Raw genomic sequence first — 25,384 nt, 5'->3', positions numbered from 1 at the left:
TGGGGTCAGCAACCTCACTGACCCGATCCCACTCTGTGATGAGTAAGGGACTATTGCCTCCTCTCACTGGCTGACCCTTAATATTGTCAGCCAATGGGAGGAGGCTGCATTTGCAATCCGCCAGGGACCACCGAGGCTTTCCTCCCGCCACCCGAGATCACCACTGTTTCCTGTCATTTTTTGTTTTGTTTTTTTAATGTTGAGTGAGTGCTTGTGTTATGTATGAACGTATGTGTGTTTGAGCGTGGTGTAAATGGGTGTGAGCATGTTTATGTGCTTGTGAATGGTGGGTGCATGTGTACGCTTGTGAATTGATGGGTATGAGTGAGTGTGCATGTAAATGAGTGACTGTGAGTATGTATGTGCATGTGTGGCTCGCCTGCCCCCTGCAAGAATAACTGGCTGCCTCTGCTTCTGTATCTGTATCTGGCCTGTGAGGAGGAGACACTGATTCCCTCTGTATCTGGTGTGTGAGAGTGAGACACTATGGTGCCCTAGGTGTCTTGTCTGTGAGAACAAGGTTCAGTGGTTCTCTCTGTGTCTGGTCTGTGAGGACCAGACACAGAGACTCTGCTTCACTGCCTTTCTCATGACTTTGCTGGTTTCTTTTGCTCCTGGTCAGTAAGAATGACATTCTACAGTTCATGTATCTGGTCTGTGAGAATCAGATTCTGTGGTTCCCTGTGTATCTGGTCTGTGAGAATCAGATTCTGTGGTTCCCTGTGTATCTGGTCTGTGAGAATCAGATTCTCTGGTTCCCCGTGTATCTGGTCTGTGAGAATCAGATTCTCTGGTTCCCTGTGTGTCTGGTCTTTGAGAATGAAACAGTCTGGTCACCCTCTGCATCTATCTAAGCGCACAAGACTCTCAGTTTCCTCTGTATCTGGTCTTTAAAAAATAGACTCTTTGTTTCTCTCTGTCCGGTCTATGAGAAAGAGACAGAGTTTTTTAGCTTCAAAGATAGCTCTGGTTCCCTCTGTGCCTGGTCTGTGAGATGAGAGTCCCTGATCCCCTTTTTCTGGTTTGTAAGAATGAGACTCTGCAGTTCCCCATGTGTCTGGTCTGTGAGAATGAGACTCCGTTATTCCCTCTGTGTCTGTGAGAATGAGTCTGCAGTTCCGTGTGTGTCTGGTCTGTGAGGTTGAGACACTGTGGTTCACTGTGTCACAGACATTGCTTGTTCCCTCTGTACATGGTAGGTGAGAATAACACTCCCTGGTTCCCTCTGTGCCTTATCTGCAAGAATGAGACTCTCTAGTTTTCTCTGTGTCTGGTCTATGAGAATGAGAGTCCCTGGTTCCTTCTGTAATTGGTCTGTCAGAGTGAGACTCCCTGGTTCCCTTGGTGTCGGGCCTGTGAAAACTAGCTCCTGTGTTCCCTCTGTATCTGGTCTGTAAGAATGAGACTCTACAGTTCACTGTGTCTGGTCTGTAAGAGTGAGTTTCTATAGTTCACTATGTGGTCTGCGAGAATCAGATGCTGCGGTCCTCTGGTTGTCCGGTCTGTGAGAAGGAGACTCCCTGGGGTCCCTCTGTGTCGAGTCTGTGAGAACTAGCTCTCAGTTTCCTTTTGTATCTGGTCTGTAAGGGCATGTGTGTGATGTACTTATTCACATTAACCCTTTTCTAAAATAGCTCCTGTTCTGATCCCTGCCTTAACGAAAACTTTAAATCAGTCCCTACTACACTCCCCTGTCCCATTACATTGGAAGGAGGCCGTAATAAGACCTATCTTAAAAAAACCTTCAGCCGATCCTAAATCACTCCCTAACTATCTGCCCATCTCACTCCTTCCCCTGTTTGGGAAGATTATGGAGTCCCTAATAAACAAACAACTCAAAATACATCTGGAGACTAACAAACTCCTTGACCCCTCACAGTCGGGCTTCAGGGCCTTTCATAGTACCGAAACTGCCCTGCTCGAAATTGTGGACAATATAAGAATGACGCTGGATTCCAACCAGTCTGCCATACTGGTCTTGCTCGACCGATCCGCTGCCTTCGACACCATCTCGCATCTCATTCTTTTAGAACGTCTTGCTGAGATTGGTGTCGAGGGCTCCGCATTATGCTGGTTAAAAAGCTAACTGACAAACAGGCGGTCCAAGTTGGTGCTCACTCCTCCAACTTTTATGACAATGATAAGGGTGTCCCTCAGGGGTCTATACTGAGCCCTATGCTCTTCAACCTGTATGTGTCCCCCCTCGCAAAGGTTATACCAGCACACGGTTTCGGGACCGTGTCCTACGCAGACGACACCCAAATTTTGATCACAATCAATCAGAACCCAGATGTAACTAAACTGAAATTCAAAAATTGCATGGTAGACATTCATGACTGGATGACCAGGAACTTTCTAATGATGAATGCAGGAAAGACGGCGGTCCTGCTGTTTGGAAGGGCCGATAAAATCTGGTCCGATGACTGGTGGCCAGCCTCCCTTGGTCCATGCCCCTCGCCCAAGCTCTCGGTGAAGAATCTTGGGGTAATAATTGACAATAAGCTGTCCATGTCTGATCACATTAGCAAAGTAGTAGGAACCAGCTTTGGCCTCATGCGTAGTCTAAGGAAAATCCCCTTTCAGCTCGTATGCCGTTAGTACAGGGACTCATTGTCAGTAGGATTGATTATGGGAACGCACTTCTGTCCTCAACAAATTCCACCCTGTTGGCTCGCCTTCAGGTTCTACAGAACACCGCTGCAAGGCTGGTGCTCGACCTTCCCTCCCGCACCCCTTCACTACCCTGCTTAAAAACCTTGCATTGGCTCCCAATACAAAAATGCATTAAATTCAAACTATGTTGCCTCGTCCATAAATCCATCAATGGGCATGGCCCGGCATACCTAGAACAAAAGCTTAAGATCTACCACCCGGTGAGAACGCTTAGATCATCGAGCAAGTCTCTCCAGGGTACGTACTGCCAGAAACGGTGACAGGGCATTCAGCAAAACAGCTCCTGAAGCCTGGAACTCTCTGCCCCTTCAGATCAGGACAGAACCCGACTATCTGAGATTACGCAGACAGCTAAAAACATGGCTCTTATAGACCTGTCTTGCCCTGCCTGATCCCTGCTAGGAGGTTTCTCTGCAAGCGCTCTGAGACCTTCGGGTGATTTATGCGCTATACATGTAAAAAATGGAAATGGAAATGGAAATTTGTGGGGGGCCACAGGGGGGCCTTAGGTCCCCAGGTACCCTTGGATTTGCATTCACTATTTGGGATTACCAATTTGGTAATCGCAATTAGCGAATTCAATACTATTCATTCCTATGGGACTATAGGCCCATTGGAATGAATAGTTACATTACCTAATTGCGATTCACAATTTCGAAATTACTATTAGGTAATGTTATGGAATCGCATATTTTTGAGATTACTGCATGCATAGCATTTTGTGATTACCAAATATCGAATGGGTAAAACTCACTATTTGGGAATCACAAAATGCGGGCTTGATGCTTAGTCTGCGAGAATCCGATGCTGTGGTTCTAGTCTGCAAGAATCAGATGCTGTGGTTCTAGTCTGCGAGAATCAGATGCTGTAGTTCTAGTCTGCGAGAATCAGATGCTGTGGTTCTAGTCTGTGAGAATTTGCTGCTGTGGTTCTAGTCCGCGAGAATCAGATCCTGTGGTTCTAGTCTGTGAGAATTTGCTGCTGTGGTTCTAGTCTGCGAGAATCAGATGCTTTGGTTCTAGTCTGTGAGAATCAGATGCCGTGGTTCTAGTCTGCGAGAATCAGATGCTGTGGGTCTAGTCTGCGAGAATCAGATGCTGTGGGTCTAGTCTGCGAGAATCAGATGCTGTGGGTCTAGTCTGTGAGAATTTGCTGCTGTGGTTCTAGTCCGCGAGAATCAGATCCTGTGGTTCTAGTCTGCGAGAATCCGCTGCTGTGGTTCTAGTCTGCGAGAATCCGCTGCTGTGGTTCTATTAATCAGATGCTGTTGTTCTCTGTCCGGTGTGTGAGAAGGAGACTCCCTGGGTCCCTGTAGCGGGTTGAAGCCGGCCTTGCTCTCTCTGCATCGATGACAAGCAGCCTTACAGCTCGCGTTGCCTGTGACGCCTCACAGCACACCGGACACAGGGCAGTGGAAAGTATTACTGTTACTCTTCAAACAACTGGCTGCACACTCACGCTGGGGGGCAGGAGAGATAACACGCGAAGGGAAGTCAAACACAAATATTGCGAAAAAACACCACAGATCAACTTTGACCAAGCTAGACCCGGAAAGGCTGGAAATTAATGTTTTGCCAGAAGGGGGCGAGGGGGCAGGTTTATCTCTCATGATGACCCAGGCAGACAGCAAGCCTAGGGGGCTTTTTCGGAGCAGTTTGCTGCGTCCCGAGGCTGGGCTCCCACTCTCGCTGCGCGGCGCCCTGGCACTGAAGTGCAGGGCTCCCCTGCTTCATTCTACCCTAGTGGTGTAGTGCACCCCGATTCTGGCTCCCTATTCTCACCTCGTTTTGCCCTAGCAGTATAGTGCACCCCAAGACAAGGTTTCATATTGACACGTCATTCTGCCATAATGGTGTAGTGTACCCAAAACTGGGTTCCCATTCTTGCTGCGTTCTGCCCTGGCCCAGTCCTGCATTTCAGTCCTCCCTTCATTCTGCTAGTGGCATTGTGCACCCCTGAACTGGCTCCCCATGGCACGCCCCTAACTGCCCTCTCGAAAGGGGATTCAATGCTCGCGGCGATGCCTCTGCCCTCGGACGCCGGCTGCAGCACGAGGCTCCCTCCAGGAGAAATGTTCATTAATTCTCCGTGTTTTCCCTCCTTTCTGCTTCCCGCGCCTGTCCCGGTCCGTGCGTGGCTGCCGCAGACTCTCATGCAGGTAAGTGCATCTTAATATACTTTATTGTAAACACACCGCGGCCAGTGCTTAATTTGTGGGGGTGTTGGGGGTGGAACATAAGAGACAGGGCTCTCGTCAGGAGGCCACTGCAGCTTGCACCACCCATCATTGCCCCGGAGACGCTGCCAATGACAGTAACAACACAACTATTACCTTTCACACTCCTACAAGTGTGATAATTCGGACTATTTCAGGCCCTCAAAGCTATAATAATGACGTGGGCGGCAAGTAATAGTCATTTTTAATTTATGTTGAATTTATAATTAATTGTTGTGATCAACTCTAAATTAGCCAGACAGCAGCACCTTGTGGCTGACTGGCACAAGTGCCGGTGCTTACAATTAAGTGCCGGTGCCGAGCACCTTCAATCCCTGACTCAAATTAAGCACTGACACCGCCTTGATATCTGCATTTTATCAATAGTCTAGCTTTGTTGTTTTGGGTGAATTTGACTACATTTGGGTTATTTCTAGAGTTTCAGAAATAAGGGGTCAGATTATGCGACGACACCAATTAATGTGCTATTCTGTATCAGCGACTGAACAATTTTACACTAACATTTGCACTGACAGACAGTGCAAAATGGGATTTTCAGCCCTTATAAAAGTTAATTTGTCACCAATAAGTCAGCAAAAATGTTGCTTTGAAGAGGGTTGGTCATTGTGAACACGGGTGCAAAATATCCTGGCCAACAGTGAAAAATTGCTATGTATGTGATGTAATGTATGCAATCTGACACAGGTGTTGCTTGACAGTTGCTCAACTCAATATCAAGCTGAATGCATAAGGAAAGACATAATTTAGGAAGACTGGTAAGATAGCTGAGTGAGTTCAGCTTCTGCCGCAGAGGTTTATATTTCTGTATTTTCCTGTTTGTTTTGTCTAGATTGACAGCCGTCAAAGGTAACCATGTTTTATGTGTTATACTCTGCACCTGCAGTAAATCAGGGCCTTGCATACAGCATACATCCCATTTTAATCTGTGTATTTTAAGTGATGAGCACGGTACAGAACATAGACTTCTGTGCTTTGACAAGGGCAGAATATGCACAGAATCAGGCATGTAACTAGATTGCGCAGGCTAACATTACTCTATCAGGGAACATGTACAGGAGTTTTATGGAGGTGCTTGCCTTCCACGGACTATTTCAGACAACGGCACCTTTACATATACATGGTACAAATATACGTTCTGTATAGGATGCACAAAGAGGTCGACGATGTTTCGATCCCACTAGGTAATCATGGGGATCATCATCAGGACAAATAAGGTAAAGCCTTTGTGCACCCTATACAGAACGTATATTTGTACCATGTATATGTAAAGGTGCCGGTTGAATTTTCTGTCGAATTTTTATTCACAGAAATCTTCAGTTCTTGCCTAATAGCCCTGTTTCGTGTTTTCCTTAACTGTAATTATCTGTATGTGTTTGGGTACAGGCTTGTGCCCCACTACGGTGAATTGTTGAAGGAATTCTTTCTTTTTCATTGTTTATTGAGTAAAGACTGTGACCTCTGTCCGGGTGGGCATGTCGAAACCAATATAGATCGATTCTGTCTATATTTATTGTCTCTACCATAATAATTGCATGGGACCACTGTTGTCTGAAATAATTATGTTCACCGAGGTCCTGTGCTGACTCATTGAGGCCCCCTTGTTGTGTACAAATATGCCTTCCACTGACAGCTTACAGTAGCGCATCACCCCCCAAACACAGTCCAGAACCAGAGTTAGGGCGGGCATCTTATTTCTAGATTGTTATATTCGATTTTACCAATTCTTAAGGCCTCATTTAGAGTTGGGTGGAGCTGGATGAACAACTTAAATCTGCAGTCCTCTTTCCCTGCTTAAACCTGCCGTTGCCACGCCTTCTTTAGAGGTGGGGCATTGCTGGGTTACTCTAGGCGGAGCCGCAACGACTCCATCAGGGGCAACCCTGACTAGGCATGGCGTAAGCCCCAGGATCGCCTATTATCACCCCTACATTGAGGGGACCAGGATGCACAGAGAGAAAACTCCCTGCTCTCCGGGGCTCACTTGTTTTTTGTTTAGAGAAAATATACTCCCACTTTGGGACTAAATATATTTCAGTGCAGGCACTTTGAGAGGATGTGGTTTAATGGCTTGAAGACGCGGAAGTAGGTTCGGGTCTGGCAGGAGGCTCGAACATCCTGTGATTCTGGGCAAATCACTTAATCTCCTCGTACCTAAAAATGAATGTGTCTGTAATGCAACTGGTGCTCATGTAAAGCGCTCTCATACCTTTGAGTTGAATTCGCACAATATGAAACAGCAAAAAAAAACATGTCTGCTCTGCAAACCTGCAGTGTGAGGAAGGCTGGAGGCAGCTCCAGACAGACAGGATCTCTAAAGAGGGTAGATGGTCCTGACCAGGGTGGTGGAGGCCATGGCCTCTGCTATCCTGAAGGACTGCCCACCAGGGTTTAACTGTCCTCCTAGAATACTTACTTACTCTTAATAATTTTTGGGGTACCATGTTTAGTGTTCTGAACATGTATGAATATTTACCCCTCAAATAAAATGATCTCTAGAACAATCCAAAGTACCTTTTGTGGTTTGTCCATGGCATTGTGGGGCTCCCCAGGTGATTTTGACCTGTGTCTTGTTTACAGACTTCACAACCTCTCACCCAGTTATCCATTGTATCAGTTTTTTCTATGTTGTCCAATCACTTAAAGATCCATTTCATTATCTATATGTAAGAGTGCATGTGTGTGCCTGATTAAGGGACTTATGCCAAAGGCCCAGTTACAAGTAAGTAACTTACTTAGTCACATAGTTGTTGTTCACCGGGCATAGTCGAGTTAAGCTTACTTACTTACACTAAACATTGCTTAATAACTAAGGCTCCCTATTTTCTGCCTGCATTTATTTTTAAAAGTGGATAAATACAGAAAATGTTGCTGCTTTAAGTGATTCTCTGTGCTGTCTTTCATTCATACGCAAAACAGAAAATAAATGTGGATGAATACAGATAAAATGGCCCAAAAATAAATATGGATAAATACAGACGAAAATGTAAAAAAAAAAAAATACCATAAAACCGGGAGCCCTATTAATAATTGAATATTTCCTCAAAATATGCCCTTTTTGTGATTAAATCTCAATCCTTTGAGTGTTTTCCTTAGGTATTTGCCTTACCAAAATGCGCTTTGAAGCCTTAATGATAATGTAGTATTGATCCCACTCCACCCGGACGAAACCGGCCGCCCCATGGTTTACTGAACAAATCAGGGAACACAAAATACGATGCAAAAAGCTCGAAAAGATCTGGCGAATGAACTATAGCGAGCTGGACAAACAAATTCTTAATTCCGAGCAAAGACGCTATAAAGAAAGAATCCTACATGCAAAAAAGGCCTTTCTCTCTAAACAGATTGAAGACGCCAGCAATACCCCCAAAGAACTCTTCCAGACGGTCTCCTCCCTAGCAAACCCAAAAACCATAGAAATTCCCTCCAGCCTCGCACTATGCGAAAGCCTGGCCACCTTTTTTCGGGAAAAGGTCGAGAACATCTTCTTTTCCCTAGACAGCCAGGTGAAGATTTCCACTTCGACTGAAGACCCAGATTCCCCCAGACCCACGGTTAGTCTTCAACAGTTCAAACCTATCACGGATAAGGAGGTGATGAGTCGCATACAAAAAATCAAATCCGGCTCCCCACATGATCCCTGTCCCACGGCAATAGCGAAACTAGCACCAGAGGCCATCGCCAGGGGACTCACTCCCCTTCTCAATCGGATGCTGGAGAAAGGGGAATATCCCTCCAGATGGAAACAAGCCTCCATCCTGCCCCTGCTAAAAAAAACCAACCTAGACATCACGGAAATGAATAACTATCGCCCAATCGCCCGACTCCCCCTTCCTGCCAAAATAATGGAAGGTAGCCTGAATGCACAACTTAGCACCTTTCTAAATACAGGGGATCACCTTGACTCTTCCCAACACGGCTTCCGTGCTGAACACAGCACGGAATCCGCTCTGCTCAAATCAATGGAAGACATAAGGCAAGTGATGGATACAGGAGGCAGAGCGGCCCTGATCCTGCTGGACCTTTCAGCAGCCTTCGATACGGTCCACCATAACTTACTGGTGGACCGGTTGAGGGCCTGTGGAATCCAGGGAAAAGCATTAAAAATCCTTCAGGCCTTCCTGTCCGACAGAACTCAGTCGGTGGCGCTAGGTGACCACGAATCACAATCCTTTGTACTACCCTGTGGAGTCCCCCAGGGATCTTCGCTTAGCCCTACCCTTTTTAATGTTTATGTGTCTACCCTCGCCCCGGTGATTAGATCGTTCGGTTTCCAACTCACAGCCTATGCCGACGACACACAGATTGTGGTGTCCCTACTACCCGGCGACACTGACAACACCGCAGACAGATTCAAAAACTGTATGCACGAAGTGGGATGCTGGATGGCACAAAGCTGTCTTAAATTGAACTCCTCGAAGACAGAGGTCCTGCTCTTTGGAGCTAGAGAGAACATTTGGTCCCCGAGGTGGTGGCCAGATGAAATGGGACCACTCCCCGTGCCGGTCGATAAAGTGAAAATCTGGGCATTCTTGTAGACAGCTCACTGTCCTTCAAACCCCATACTAACGCACTCTCCTCCTCCCTCCACTACACCCTCAAAATCATCAGAAAAATCCTCCCCTACCTGGAGAAGAAACACAGGAAAACGATTGTTACTGGTCTAGTGCTTTCCCGCCTAGACTACTGCAACAGCCTGATGTTAAATGCCCAGCAGAGTGTACTCAACAAACTCCAACTGTTGCAAAATGCAGCCGCCCACCTGATCACCGACACTCCCAAATTTGCGTCGGTATCTCAAGACCTGGTGGCTCTACACTGGCTGCCAATTCGTAAGAGAATTGCATTTAAAGCCTTGTGTATGGTCTTCAAAGCCCTTCATGACAAGGGCCCCAGACACATGAAACTGCTCTTTCACTGGCATAAACCTGCACGAACCCTGAGGTCAGGAGAATTGGCCCTGGTTACGGTCCCCAGAATCAAAAGAGCGCGATGGGTAGGTAGGAGCTTCTCCCTTAGAGCGGCAGAGGTCTGGAACAAACTTCCACTCATGCTTAGACAAACTCAGAACTTGATGGCCTTTAGAAAAGGACTCAAGACTTGGCTTTTCACTCAGTAAACCTACGCTCTCACGTCTGCCCTATTATACCAGCGCCAGGACACCTCCGGGTAACAGAGCGCTCAATAAATGTGCTAAATAAATAAATAAATAAAATAAGATCGTTAACTTGTAGATAATCTGTTGGTTTGGAATTAGATCCGAGGAGGAACAGTGTGTGTGAAACTGGTAAAATAATCTAATGTAATTGTTCTGCTAATCAATATTTTCTCATGGATCTGGGAAATCTGATTAGTTGATTGTAACTGAAAATATTTATTGCGTTTGCTTTTATGCGAGGAATTTCCAATCTCATGCATCACGTATCACAGAACAAAATGGAGGCCTATATAAGTGACGGACAGGTAATCTAGGGAAGATATGGGGATGTGCCAGAGAATTAGGTATCCCCCTCAACAAATGTGATCCACTCAAAGGGCAAACAGATGCCATACTGAACATTGACAAACTGCCGGATCCATGATACTTTTTACGGATCGGTTGATGCAGAAAAAATGGAACATCACCTAAGCACAGAGAGCCAGGGGATGGGTGGAGGGCAAGAAGAATAAGAAGAATAGCCTGATTAAAAAAACAGAGCATGTGTTCCTTCAAATATGCCACTGCTGAGCCCAAAGAATATATTGTGTTTTTCATTAAATTAAATTAATCACACCAGTTGCTCCACACCATTTAAAAAACACGAATCTAATATAAAATACATAAATTGAATCAAATTAAACTTAAAAGTAAGCCCAAATTGCTAGAGTGTGTTCTGTGGATATAGGAGGGTGTCTGAAAGTCTGGCTTTGCACCCCAACCTTTTCTCTATGGGCGTGACTCTCAAACAGGCCTTTGCAGTACATTTTGTAGTACTACAGTAGAACTAAAACATTTACTATAAAGTGCTGTTCAAAAACTGCACTTATGTAGTAATTTGCACTTTTAAGTAAGTTTACTATTTTCTAGGTTCACTAGCTGCACTTTTGTAGTAACTTACAGTTTTGTAGTAAGTCCCTACCTCCATTTTTGCCTGTGGGAGGGTTTTGCGGTACCAATGTAGTGCTGGACTTACTACATATTTGTAAATTACTACAAAAGTGCAGTTTGTGAACACTGAAAAGTAGCAAACTTACTCAAAAGTGTAAACTCACTCAAGGTGTAAGTTACCTTTGTGAATCAGGCCAAAAGTATTAGTTGCTATGGACACAGATCTCATATATGCCAGGTAGGGCTTGCAAACACGTTTGCCATTACTTAATGCTATAAATAACGCATTGCTTTGACCCAACTAAATATCACAAGCGTTATGCACTTGCCAGGCCTCAAACCTATAACATGCTGGTTGAAGCATATCTCAGCAAGGATGCTGGACACCCTGAGCTGTACATATTTCTTACAGGGTACTTGAAGCCCCAATCTTGAGATAGAGCAACACTGTAATTAAAAGTTGTTGTGACTCCGTTCAGTTGCACTCATTTATCCACTTTGTAAGAGTGAAATGCTGAGTCTGCCGCTTCAGAATTGACCTGTGACTTGAAGGTTGCACCAGTGCTTAATTTATAAAAACCATAAGTACCAGGGCTCTTGTCAGGAGGCCACTGCCGCTTGCACCATACATTGCCCCTGCTATGCTGCTAATGATAGCACCAACACAACTACTAACCATCACACTCCCAAAAGTGTGGCAGTTCGGACTATTTCAGGTCCCCAAAGCTATAAGAATGGCTTGGGAGGCAGTTATTTTTAATGTATATAGCGTTAATAATTAACTGTTGTCATGGTAATTTCTAAATTAGCCAGACAGCGCCACCTTGTGGCAGACTGTTGAAAGTGCAGTGTTGACAATTAAGTGCCATGCCGAGCACCCGAAACCACCGGCTCAGATCAAGCACTGGGTTGCACACTGGTCGTGCAGCACGTGCAGTATGCCCCTGAGCTCTGCATAATGACTCACTCAATAGGGCTGCAGCAAGAAGCTGATAGATACTGAAAACCTGCCTGAAACAGGAGGAAATCGGCCCCAAAGGAAAGTCAAAATAAGGTGAAGATCAGCGTCTCCATGAACAAACTGCTAAAGAGTGACAGAACCGGTTAAGCTCACCTGACCCCTGAGAGGTACAGCAAGAAACAAAAAAGCCCTTTCAGCACATTCAAGAAAACCACAGACAAACCTAAGCACTCTGAAATAAATATGTTCGCACAGCAGTTCCTGACCTTCAGACCTCTGTGGATCTCCTCTGTATCATTACTGGAATCCAGAGACCCCACTGAACCACATGGACCACTATTGAATCAATAATGGAATCTGGGAACACAAGTTCAGAAACAAGTATACATCAAACAAATACAAAATATTACATTTAATTCACAAGCATATAAAAAATGTATCTGGAAGGTTGAAGCTTTTCTAAATGTGTTTTTAATTCATAAAGATTATGTCAAATGCTAGTCAATAACTTACCAACTTTTCTTTTTTTGCACCAATTCATACTTTTTTGTCAGTGCTTCAGTTGAGGCCACCCATACACTATATTCTGTGTGCAGTATTTGCACTGCTCCCAAAAAAATAGCTCAGGATATCAACTTAATTTATAGTCTCAATTTTGAATTCATTCATATTTACAGAATGTTTTAAAAATCTCAATTTTACAATTTGCCTATTTTTTTAAATAAACTTTGTCAGTCTGTAATTATTATTTAATTTTATAACAGTTGCGGCCCCCCTGAGTAGGAGTTGCGGACCCCCAGGGGTCTGCGGACCACAGGTTAAGACCCACTGTGTAGTGTACTGGAAGAGTAAGGCTAGCCATGCACATCTTTAGAACTTTGTGTTGCTCATAAGAAATGTTGTCCTAAAGTACTTTTACTGCTCAGTGGGTTGACCCCTTGGTGCATAAACCACTTAGTATTCTGTAAGTCACAGGTTCCACAGCTAGCTTTGAAGGCTCAGCCTTTCATGCACCAAGGTCGATAAAAACGCACCTTTGCCGTGCAGAACAATCCCATGAATCCTTGAAGTGCCAGTGACTGTTCAGTTTGTGGTGTTTGCTATTTAACAATCAATATTACTGTATTGACACCGTTTTGCGTGTTGTCTCTCTGTTTGTGTCTTGTAGATTGCTTGGGTCTTTATGTGAAGGCCTCAGAGCCCACTTCTCCATCTCTCTGCCTCCCTGAGGCTGCAGTATCTCAGGTGTCCTCTCTGACTCTCTCTGCTAATTGTGTGTCGTTGTTGAATGTGACCTGCTGCTGTCCTTCGGTACCTGCTCAGTTGAACTGCCTGGTGAAGCATGGATGCTACCGCCATGTTGTTTCTTTTTGTGTGTGGTACTTTCGTTTATGTCACCCGAGGGCCTCTTCAAACTGCTGTTGTGGAAATGGCAATGGAAGAGGAAGAGCCAGCAAGGGCATACAGAATGGAGCAATTATAAAACAATCATTGGCAAAGTCAATAGGTCCGGCTTTAGTGTACCAGCAAATGTAAACAGTGGCATTCACAAATGCTGTTTCTATGCATTGTATGCACACGTTGTTTATGACATTAAAGGTTTTCCTACTGGCTTTTCCAATGCTGGGGAAAGTAGCAACAAATATTGCTTTCCATCTAGAATGCATAAAGGGGGAAAATAAATGAATGTGGGAAACAGCCTATGATAGATCCAGATTCCTGGGCACCAGGTAACTCCGGGGACTGCGCTCCAATCGCATCAGCTGGAGTGTTCCCCACTGGTGTACTGGGGCCTCAGTTGTAGTGGGTCCAAAACTGGATAACCAAGTACTCCTCTCCAGCACTTGACTCTCTCAGGGTAGTGAGACAGAGCAGTCCAAGGCTTACTCAAGGAGGTGAGGTGGGTTTAGACATTCAGAATGCAGTGTTTCAAAGTACTTCCAGCTGATCAAATCAATGTCCAGTGCGTGCTTTACTTTAAAAAAAGAAAAGTTCTTCAATACATACGAGAAATATACTAAACCCAAAACTAGGATAAACAGTGAAAAACAGACCTCTCTATATCCCCCGCGCCCAGAGTTCTGACCCCAATCAGAATTATAGCACCTAGACGCTAAGCACTATACAAAGACAGTTAACATGTAGACACACAATTAGCATTGCATATTACAGACCTTGTTGCACAGGGTTGTTCTAATTCGCTAGAGCCATGATACCAGTCCTTGTATTGAAATGCTGTAGTTTCAGCATGTGACGCGAAGTCAAATGTTTTTGGTCAGCCCTAACCTGACACCCAAAGAAACAGAAGTGCCTTCCCGTCCTTAGCGAATACACCGCTCTAGTGGTGCCAGGAATCTGATCACAGGTGCCTGATGTCTTGGCACAGTTTACTGGGGTGCCTCTAGTCCAGTAGGCACTGACTAGCTATAGGAGGGTAGTAGCTGGCCAGTGCCAGCACACCCTTATACCCCCAGATGTCACGAAAGGTGCGGGCCTGCACCACAGGACAGTCTTCATCAGCTACAGATTGTAACTAGAAGTACCACACAGGCTTGCATAGCATAGGGGAGGGGTCTTCACAAATCTCACCTTCAAGACTGGGATCAGGCGTCTCCATCTCCCTCCATCTTTCTTGATGTGCTGCAAGCTTCCTTATCTTGAGCAGCTGTCTGCAGTTTCCTTGTGTTCCAATCGGACGCTCCACAAACCTTACTGACTGATGCCCTTGCTCCTTGTCAAACTGGTTAATTCCTTTGTAGCATAATCTATCCGTCACAGAGAAAACTCTCAAGTTAAACTCCTATCAAGGGGTTTGCAGAGGCGGGGAGCAAGCTTCTTGCCTTCACACCACTGGCCTTGGCTGCCTTCCTTGGATGGACCTGGTGGGGGCCACATTTATAGAAGAGAAGACCAGTCTTGAGCAACAACTGACCGCTAATGCCAGACTTTTATCACCTCTGGTTGATAGCCTGATCCAATCAGAGCATCTGCTTCTTTTGAATCCTGGGTAGCCCTCCAATCGTGAGGCACATGTGTGGTATGTTCATTGCATGCCTTAGGCATGCAAAGGGTGACTTACTGTCTTCGCTCACAGCCTCTTGGTACCAGTCCAGGCTATTTCCCAGAGAGGAATTTTAATTTACTCCAGACCAGGAGGGTCCCGAATATCACCCAATAGAAAAGTGGGGAAGGGCCTCTCCTAGCAGAGTTAGTGCAGCTAAACACAGATAAGAGTGATTGTCCACCCAAAACCCACCAGGCTTCTTCAAGGATTAGGGAAGGGCTCAGGGTACCAGGGAAGTCCAGCAGAACAGCTCGACTCACATTAAGCACAACTGCTCACCTCACCATCCACACCCAGTACACCCACTGGCTCTCAAAGACACGGCCCAGGTAGACCAAGGCTACCAGACCACAGGAAAGGAGACTGCACAGACTTGATCAGAACCGTGACTAAGTAGCTCATCACTTCTAGGGTACTGGGATACAGGTGTCCCTCACTATAGATGTATTGCTGCCACCATTGTCAGTGTACCACAGCCTGGGTAGAGAGGGCAGGGGAAACATCCTTTACAACACAACTTTTACAACGCACTACGATTACAACACTACTTTTACAACGCAAGTCATTACAACGAATTGCGCTGGAGGGCGCTCTAGGATAGGGAATAGTTTAATTACTATCCAACACCTTCCCTACTATCCACGGGGAATGAAGTTGGAATAGTAAATTAAACTATTCACTATCCAGCGCCCCCCAACGCAAGTCGTTGTAACGACTTGCGTTGTAAAAGTTGCGTCGTAATGGCATGCGTTGTAAAAGCATGCGTTGAAATGTTATACAACCAGAGGGCAGTAGCCACTCTTTGAATTAGGGATGCACTATGCATGCCACCCTCGACCTCAGAGCCCAGCTCCAGGGTCCCAATCCACGTAAAGCGGTAGAACCCCCGTGGACCTGCATGATTGTCATTTTCACTAAGGTAGGGATCTAGAAAACACAGTAACTTTTAAGTGGCTTGCCTGGAGATTAGCATAAGGCAGAGGCAGCACGCTCTCCGGAGGCATGCAGAAGACCTGCAGTCCCAACAGCTTAGTGGAGTTTATTTTTCAGATTTAAAATAATCCCTAGTGCATTCTAATAGAAACACTTCCTGGAAAGTGGGATGATCATCGGCAGCTGATAGCATGAGGTCAAAGAGTAATACTCCTCTGGGCAGAGCCAAGGCAAATCCAACTCGGCAATATTTTAAAGAATTGCAAAAAATATGTTCACCAGACAGTAGCTTTTTCAAGCCTTGTGTAAAAAGGGAAATCTACTTTACCTACATAGGCTATTATTGTGAAAACAAATAGAATAGTTGGCCACTAATATTTGGTGTATTTTCTCATTCACGCACATAATACTCTGAAAGCCATTTAGAATATGTGGAAAGCTGTAAAACAAACGGTGAACAGTGTGGAAATGGTTTTCAGTGCATTTAACACTGTTTTTGCATGAAAGGAAAACGAGTGCATTCCTTGCTTATTAGTACAACAGTAGTAGCAAAAAATTGGTGCCAGTTTTACAAGAATTGCTGAAAAAGAGGCAATTTGTGCACATTTTCTATAAATTTACTGTAAGGTCATAATAACTGGTTGCCGAAATCGTATTACTGAATTGGGTATAACAGCAAACCTTGCAACATTTTGTTCATCGCTCCATTACTGGAGGCTGTGCTCTTTTACCCTAAACGACAATGCGCCATAGCTCTACTGTACATAAAGAGCGCAATGTAGTCCTGAAAAGGCCTCCACCAATGGCCTAATAATGTTTTTCTAACTCTATAAGTAGGTAGGTTTTTCCATGATGTCCGATGACAGTAAGTGATTATAGCGACACCCCTGATATCACATGGTAACTCCACTCCAGAGTTCCCAATCCCTGGTGGATCATTAACTGGGATGGGGTAGGTGGTGATAGAAAAGACAAGAATCACAAGTGGGACCAGAGGGTTGCCTTAGAAATGAGGAATTACCCAGGTAATCAGTCATTTGATTCTTAATTCTTCACAATGTTTCACCCTTAGGCTCTCCATGCTTTCAGCAGACAGAGTCCCGGGGTGAGGAGCAGTAAAGGGGGAGTAAGGTTTTTCAGGGTTTAAAGATGGGTAGCATTCATGGGTAGTAACAGTCTTTATGGTTCAGAGGTGGGTCGTATTTAGGAGCAGTATGGGTTTCTAGGCTTCAGGGAAGTGTAGTAAGGGTGTTTAGGGTTCAGGGAAGGGTAGCATTAACACGCAGTTATGTGGATTTTAGGGTCCAGTATGTTTTACCATTTCAGGGAAGAGTAGCTTTAAGGTGTAATATGGGGTTTTAAGGTTTAGAGTGGGGTAGCTGTAAGAGATTTGTAGCAGTCACAAAAAGGTACTGCTACTGGGAGGTGTGGAATTAAGGGTTTGTCAAGACTTTGTAGGTTTCAGCAAAGGGTAGCAGTAAGGGATTTTTAGGGTTGAGGGAGGGTAGCATTAAGGGGTATTAAGACGTTTTTAGAGTTCATGGAAGAGTAGCCTTAAAGAGTTTTTTAGGGTTCATGGGAGGGTATCCTTAAGGTTTAGTAAGGGTTTGTTTTCTTTAGAGTTCAAGGAAGTGTTGCCTTAAGGGATAGTTCTTGTTTTCAGGGTTCAGGGATGGTTAGTATCAAAGGATAATAGGGAATTTGTAGGATTGCCTAGCCTGACTGTGACCTTCTCTGGACCTCCAGTTGTCTGCTCCCTTCCTCTTTGGAAGAGTCTAGATTAAGTTGCTTTTTCCCTACCTCTCCTTGGATTGGTTTGAAAAAGACAAATAATGAAAAGGTTGCTCTTTTTCTGCTTTTACAAAGTAAAAAGTGTAAAACCTATGAAGTGATTAATGGGGCCCATGCCCAGAACCGTTGCAGGACTGTCTGCTGACCTAGGTAGCGTGAGAGATAGAGACCCATCCCCAGCACTGGTACAAGGCTCTCATCTGACATTGGTAGGATAAAAGATGTGCCCCATCCCCAGTGCAGGTGCAAGGCTGTCTGCTTACCTAACTAGAATAGGAGGTGACCGCCCCATCCCCAGGGCTGGCCCAAGGCTTTCTGCCAACCTAGATAGAGTGAGAGATGCAGACCTATCACCAGGGCTGGTGCAAGCCTCTCTGATGACCTAGGGGGACTGAGAGATGCTGCCCCATCCCTGGGGCTGGTGCAAGGCTCTCTGTCTACCTAGGCAGAGTGAGAGGCGTAGACCCACCTGCAGAGAGGGTGCAAGGTCTTCTGCAGACCTAACCGGAGTGAGAGATGCTGCCCCATCCCTAGGGCTGGTGCAAGGCTCTCTGCCTACCTAGGCAGAGTGAGAGACGTTGCCCCATCCCCAGAGAGGGTGCAAGGTCGTTGTCAGACCTAACCAGAGTAACCTAGAGTCTTTATTAAATGTTGCCATGCATACAAGACCCCAATCCTATCCATATTCCCCACTCATCTGATGTGATCTTCCTGCTGATGGCTTCGCTTGGTTAATGCCCGCAGGTGTGACACTGGAAAGGTATTCTGAAAAACAAGAACACAGCTATACTGTTCATAATTAGTTTTGCACTGCAGCCACCCATTCGCGACTTTGTGTTGTGCATGGGGAAAGACAGACACATGAACATCCGATGCTTTTAAGAGCAACCAGAGGTTTTCAGGCTAGCAGCAGCACCAATCCTCATTGGACCCCGTTTGCAATTTTTCAGATAATCCCAATTTAGTCAGAAACGGGATAAGGTGTCTGAAGCAGCATTATGAGTTTGCAGGAAATCCAGCACCTCCGTTATTTTCAACAGACCTATTTCTGAGAGAAACACAACTTATCTGGGTTTAGAGTGCTCAGAGTGAGTGAAGATCTCTAAAAAATCAGTGCACCCAATTTCCACAGATATCCCTTATTCTGAGGACCAAAACCTGTAACCATGAGTGAAACTTTCACCCTCGGCATACAACAATATCTTGTGTCAGTATTTATCAGGAGCAATATTTCTGAGCAAATAATGACGAAATTGTAATTTGGACGCGTTCAACACCAGTGCTGCCTGGACTCAAAATGGTGCCCAAGAGACTTTGCAACTGGAACTGATGGGGAGAGGGGATACGGCCCGCCGTGGAGATACCACAGTGGAGAACGGGAGGTAGGCTGTGGATCCTTTGAGCCGCCCGCTACCACCTATGCTGGCTTGGGCCGGTCAGATGCACTGCAGAGGGTCATTGCCTGACCTTAAGATGGCTACCTAACTGCCCGGACTGAACCCATCCCGATACAGCCTCCCTCTCCCCACTGATATAACTGGTGTGCATTTGAGGCCTCCTAGCACCTGCCATATAGACTGTGGTCCCGAGGCGCCTGTTTCAACCATCTCCAGACGTCGAATGGTCGAGAGCATCTGACGCTGTGGCCGCCGTTCCAACCGGTCATAGCAGCACAAGGATCTGGCGAAAATCTCACCCTGCGTTTTAACCTCAAGATGGCGCTTGAGAAGGAACGGACCTGCTTTTTTGAATGACTCAAAGCAGATCCTTGGGAACGTTTACCGAACTACCTACCCCCTACCCCTCCCCGCTCTACTCCTCACCGCTCTACTCCTCACCACTTTCCTGCTACTGATCTCTGCCCTCACCTGTTCTGGCCCTTAGTCCCCACCCTGTTTACCTGTGAATTTTCCCTCGTCATTTGAGATCTAGCTATTTTGTCTGATGCCCGATGGAGCTACCTGGTTTAGCTATAGGGGAGACAGGTCGGGGAGTCCCTCCTTGGGCGTCACCTGCCCAGTCGGTCTTTAGCCAGACTTCCTTTCGTCTCTCCTGTCATCTCTTCCTGCATCCTCCCTCTATTTATGTCTCTCCTTCTCTCCTCTCTCAATGTATTGAGAATTAACTATTTTGTCTGATGCCCGATGGAGCTACCTGGTTTAGCTATAGGGGGGATGGGCCTTGGACTCCCTCCTTGGTCGTCACCTACCCAGTAGGCCTTTAGACAGACTTCATTTCGTCTCTCCTTGTTGTCTCTTCCCCCTATCCTCCCTTTCTCACCTTCCCTGTTCCCTCCCCTCTACGCTCCATTTATTTTGCCCTCCATGTTCTTTAAATGTTTTCCCATTGAGACCTAGCTATTTGGCCAAAGCCCGGTGGAGCTATCTGATACCTATAGAGGAGATGGGTTTTGGGACTTCCCCCTCGACCGTCACCTACCCAGCCGGACTTTGGGCAGACATTCCTTCGTCTTTCTGCTGTATCTCCCTCCCACCCCTTTATCCTTACCCCCTCCCCCTCTACACTTCTCGTATCTCGTTTTCTATGCTCTTGTAATTGTTTGTCTAGCAACTGATGTAAATTGGAACTGATGTAATCTTGTAATTTTGTGGAAACTCATGTAAAACGCTCTGTTACCTCCGGGTCTAGCCAGCGCTATATAAAACTCTTAAAATAAAATTCGGAATCACTTTAGTAACATTATTTGTGTAGCACTGATCTAACCATGGAGCAGTGTAAAGGATTAAACAACAATGAGGAGTTAAAAAAATGCTCTAATCTGATGTCGTTTTTTTTCTAACAACAGTGGTCCCATGCATGGATAGGTACAGGAAAAATAAATATAGACACAATGGAGCTATATTGAGTAGCGTGATTTGTCCAGCCGGACAGGGATCACAGATTTTTACTATAGAATAAATTCAACAAGGAAATACCTTACATTCACAAAGAGTGAGACACAAGCCTGTGCCCTCACGCTTACAAATTGGCAAAGTAAGAAGATAGGAAAGGCAGAAGAGATGTTTAGGCAGAAAGTGAGCAATTTCTGAGAAATGAAAAGTAACAGAAATTCAATTACACCATTATATGCATATCACATTCGGTATACATTCACATATATGGTGTTACAACAAGTCGACGGCGTTTCGATCCCTTAACCATAATACATGGAATAATAATCAGGACAAAAGTATTATGCCTAAGGAGTAAATTACACAATAGCCTGTTTAGAGCGGCTAAGCGAATCAACCGGGGATCGTGGCTTGCTTAGCGTGGCCGGGGGCCGGAAAGAGTTCAATGCCAAGTACGTCGCACTGTCGAATAATGCCCGTAATGGGCACTGAGTAAGGTTCGGACTATTTCACCGGCAGTTCGGCAGCTCCAGGACGGGGCAGTCAGCCGGACGTTTGGAATCCCGCGTTGGGGAATTTCCGAGGGCCGAGTAGGGCGTTTAGTACAAGAGTCGAGAGAAAGGTTCGAGTGTGGACCTTAGTTTAACAGGATACCCGCAATGGGGAGAAATGACATCCAACGCCAGGAATGAGGCGCGGGACCACGAGCCAAGATAGAAGGCTTCGTGTATGAATCCGAACTGCCGGTGAAATAGTCCGAACCTTACTCAGTGCCCATTACGGGCATTATTCGGCAGTGCGACGTACTTGGCATTGAACCCTTTCCGGCCCCCGGCCACGCGAAGCAAGCCACGATCCCCGGTTGATTCGCTTAGCCGCTCTAAACAGGCTATTGTGTAATTTACTCCTTAGGCATAATACTTTTGTCCTGATGATGATCCCATGTATTATGGTTAAAGGATCGAAACGCCGTCGACTTGTTGTAACACCATATATGTGAATGTATACCGAATGTGATATGCATATAATGGTGTAATTGAATTTCTGTTACTTTTCATTTCTCAGAAATCGCTCGCTTTCTGCCTAAACATCTCTCTTCTGCCTTTCCTATCTTCTTACTTTGCCAATTTGTAAGCGTGAGGGCACAAGCTTGTGTCTCACTCTTTGTGAATGTAAGGTATTTCCTTGTTGAATTTATTCTATAGTAAAAATCTGTGATCCCTGTCCGGCTGGACAAATCACGCTACTCAATATAGCTCCATTGTGTCTATATTTATTTTTCCTGTACCTATCCATGCATGGGACCACTGTTGTTAGAAAAAATACGTTCCCCGAGGTCCTGCTGTGCTGACTCGTTGGGTGCCCTTGTTGTTTTTTGATATCTAATCTGATGTAGTGTTACAGGTGGTAAAGAGGACCGTTCAGCATACAGCGCGAGCTCCTGACTGTCATTGGATTAGGAGAGAGGCGGCTCTGTGGTCTACGGCAAAGTAGAACCAGACACAAGTTCAATACAGCAGTGGCGAAACGCGAAATGATGGGGCCCCGTTGCAGAATGTGATGATAGCCCAGAGCCCCCAATATCTCCCAATACCTCAGAAATATTCATAGGCTTTCGGCTGAATGGGGCCCTGCAACACAGAGAGCGAGGTGCTGCCAGCAGAAAAGGAAGCCATGTAGGGCTGGGGTTACTTTAAGGCAGTGGTAGGTAGTTGTCTAGGGTACACTTAGCAGGCCGATGCTAGTTTGCACGTAGAAGCATCAAATATGCCATCATTGGTTGGGGAGGACATCAAATTGTCATGTAACCCAGTGCACCAAAATCCTTTCTTCGACCCTGATCCCAGTGCCATCCAGCTTGGCTGTTTCCTTGCCTGGTGCAACTCCTACACTGTCTTGTTTCCGCTTCTGTCTTTGCTTTTGTTATTTCGGATTACGCCCCTGTGTTCCTTCTCTGTAGTCGCGGTTTACTTGACTGCGTTTGGCAGCTGGGAGTGGGGTTTGAGATGGGAGGGGAGTCGATGGACCTGATGGCCATGTCGTTGGGAGGGTAGAGTTGACGTGAGCCAACTCCCCTTATCCAGCGGATATTGCTGGAGGTTCACGGCCGGTACAGGGCCGGATAATCCAATTTGGCCAGGGTTTAGACGGTATCATTGCAGATTATGCTTCACTGTCTGCTCCACTTCCTGTCGCTTCGAAGAACAAATCAGTCCAGGGAGCTAATGTGGCCTTTTTCGGGCAGGATTAAAAAAAATGTTGTTTTAATTGGTGGCGGGAGAGGTAATGGACTTCTGAAAGAATTATGTAATCTGGCCAGACAGTCTGGGATGAGAACCTGTTGCAGAAATGCAACTGGGCCACTTTCATGAATTCAAATCCAAACATGCCACACTTTTTTCTTTTTTTATTTCTTCTTCTAATGTTGCTTAAATGAATACCATTAAGTTGGGCAGCTATAGCGCCTATGATTTGGTCTGCATGACACAATTATTTTTTGTTGTTTGATGTACAAAAGATTTTTGTTGAGCATTCGACGGCACAAAAAGTGATAGATGATGTTGTGTACTTAATCTGAACCAGCGGTGATCACTCTGGGCTGCAATCCAATCCATTACTCTTTATCTTCTCTCTGGCAGACAGGAACACGAGCATCCCCTGACCAGTTACGGCCTTGATGGGCCTCATCAGTGAGGCGCAGCTTGATTCATTCATTCAAGCTCTGGACCATGTCTGGGCATACCATTCCCATTTAAAGTGGCTCCCCTAGACAATGCGAAAAGAATGAATGGCAGGGCTCAAATAGTTTCAACCACTGGTAGTCACATTGAAGGCTCATTTTAGCTACTGAAGGCAGAGACCAATCTGGCAAATCAGTCCTGCTCTGCCCCTAAAGGTATAGTCCATATCAAACTTCTAGGTCATTATTGTTTTTACTGAGGGTATTGTTGTTCGACAGGCGACCACTATCCTCTGTAAGCTTCGGCAAGCAGGACCGGATTGGGAACAGCAACCAGCCCTGGCAGATTGCTGCTCGGCCGTCATTGGGTGGGGGTGTGCTAGCAAGAAACACCGCGACCGCTTTTGTTTACGGGAGGGGCGATATTGCAGCAATGCTGCAAAACCGGCACCATAGGGCACAAAATCAGTCACCACCTCTTCGGCCCACCGGGGAAATGCCCGGTGCCCGCTACTGCCAGTCCGGCCCTGCTGGCAAGGTGAAAAGGTACGGATTTAATGCGCTACAGCATGCAGCGAAGGAGACACGAAGAGGAAGCCAGCTGGAGTCCACTGATAGAGCTGCATTTGTAAAGTAGTCACTCTGGCAAGACAATGCAAGCACCCAAATAGAGGTGGGCGAATACATCCAAACAGCCAATAGCATTCAGTGAGAGAGTAGTACTTCATGGGCTGAGCCAAGATCTGATTGGCAGAGTCTCAAGTCTCTGGCAGAAAGAGACAGGCGGAAATGGAAGAAAGGCAGTTTTATTGTAGTGTAATGTTTGTATTGTTCTACAGAGCTGTTGCTGGGAAAGGTGTTCTGCATTATTACTACATAATTTACCTTTGTCAGAAAATGAAGTTAACCCGATTGTATAATACGGCCCTTCAAAGCGGCGTAATTTCATTAACACAGCATCCAATTTTAACTTTAGTTAATCAAAGGCCTAAGAAACCAAATTGTTGTCGAATTTGTTTTTCCTGTAGCTGTAGTATAGATGTTGTGGCTCTTGAAAGGATGTGGCCTAACGGCCAGAGCTGCCGACTTTGGAACTGGGGAACCAGGTTCCAGTCTCAGCATGGGTTCAACATCCTGAGATTATGTGCAAATCACTTAATCTCCCCGTGCCTACAAAAAAATGAATATTTCTTTGTGTAATGTAACTGGTGGTCATGTAAAGCGCTCCAATACCTTCGAGTCGAGTTCGCACTATATAAACTCAAAAAACGTAGCTAGCGTGAGCGGTCACGCTTCATAACAAAAGCTGGACATAAAACAGGAATAGCACTGTGCTGGTCTGATGCTTTTGACCGACATAGGCAATAAATCTCCCTATTCGCACCCGATGAAGAAGGCCGGCCCAGCTCAGTCTCTGATGTATTGTTTCCAGAGGAAGTGTCAACTAATGGAAGGAGGGGTAAGGGGCGGGGTAGGTGGAACGTGCCCCGTTTTTTATTAGCAAAAGACGGTAGGGGTTAACCATCTGTTTGAGTTTTAAGGAATGCAAAGTACGACATATGCGTAAGACGGGTGGCCACGTCCGTTACTTTTCCCTCCTGGGCCGGAGAATGGTGCACTCCGCCGAAAGAAACGCCTGCCTGTAGAAGCGGTCCAGTCCAATGACTCAGTTGTGGGGTGGAGGCACTTCTTTTTTTTGTATCCTTTTTTAAATTAATTTACTGTGTTTCTGTTTGCTAATCCCTCACTCGAATATACAATTTATTTCCTTTCATTTCTTTCCTTGCTGTAATGTCAGAATGCCCCATCGGTGCCCCAATCTCTGTGACGTGGTATGTTCGTGCGCGTGTAAATGTGAAGCTATTCAAGAGATGGATGGCGCTGCCAGTGAAGGGAGGGTGGGGGCCCGGGGACTGCTCTCACGTCCACTCTTCCATGGCAGTCACCATTACCGAGCCCCAGCTGTATGGTAATCGGCCCCAATTCGATGAAAGGGGGGCGAAGTGAGGGGAGTTGCGGGAGGGGGGCTATTTGGGGAGAGAACGAAATGGGTAGCAGGTGGCTTTTGTGTCCAGGCACACACTGTGGTACTACCGGCCCTGCCTGGCG

At 45.8% G+C, this 25,384-nt stretch overlaps 1 protein-coding gene across 1 annotated transcript in view; it reads left to right on the top strand.

The window, feature by feature from the left end:
• Positions 1–25,384, top strand: part of LOC147665045 (arf-GAP with coiled-coil, ANK repeat and PH domain-containing protein 3-like) — a 236,057-nt gene that overhangs the window by 193,325 nt on the left and 17,348 nt on the right. The window contains exon 10 of the mRNA XM_086949796.1: positions 4,820–4,831. Within this exon, the coding sequence (XP_086805922.1) occupies positions 4,820–4,831 (12 nt within the window). The remainder of the gene's footprint in view (positions 1–4,819; positions 4,832–25,384) is intronic.

This window comes from Lissotriton vulgaris, unplaced genomic scaffold, assembly GCF_964263255.1.
Source record: "Lissotriton vulgaris unplaced genomic scaffold, aLisVul1.2 SCAFFOLD_584, whole genome shotgun sequence".
In the NCBI taxonomy this organism is placed as follows: Eukaryota; Metazoa; Chordata; class Amphibia; order Caudata; family Salamandridae; genus Lissotriton; species Lissotriton vulgaris.
Note: the sequence above shows the minus strand (reverse complement) of the source record. Positions and strands in the feature narration are given on the sequence as shown.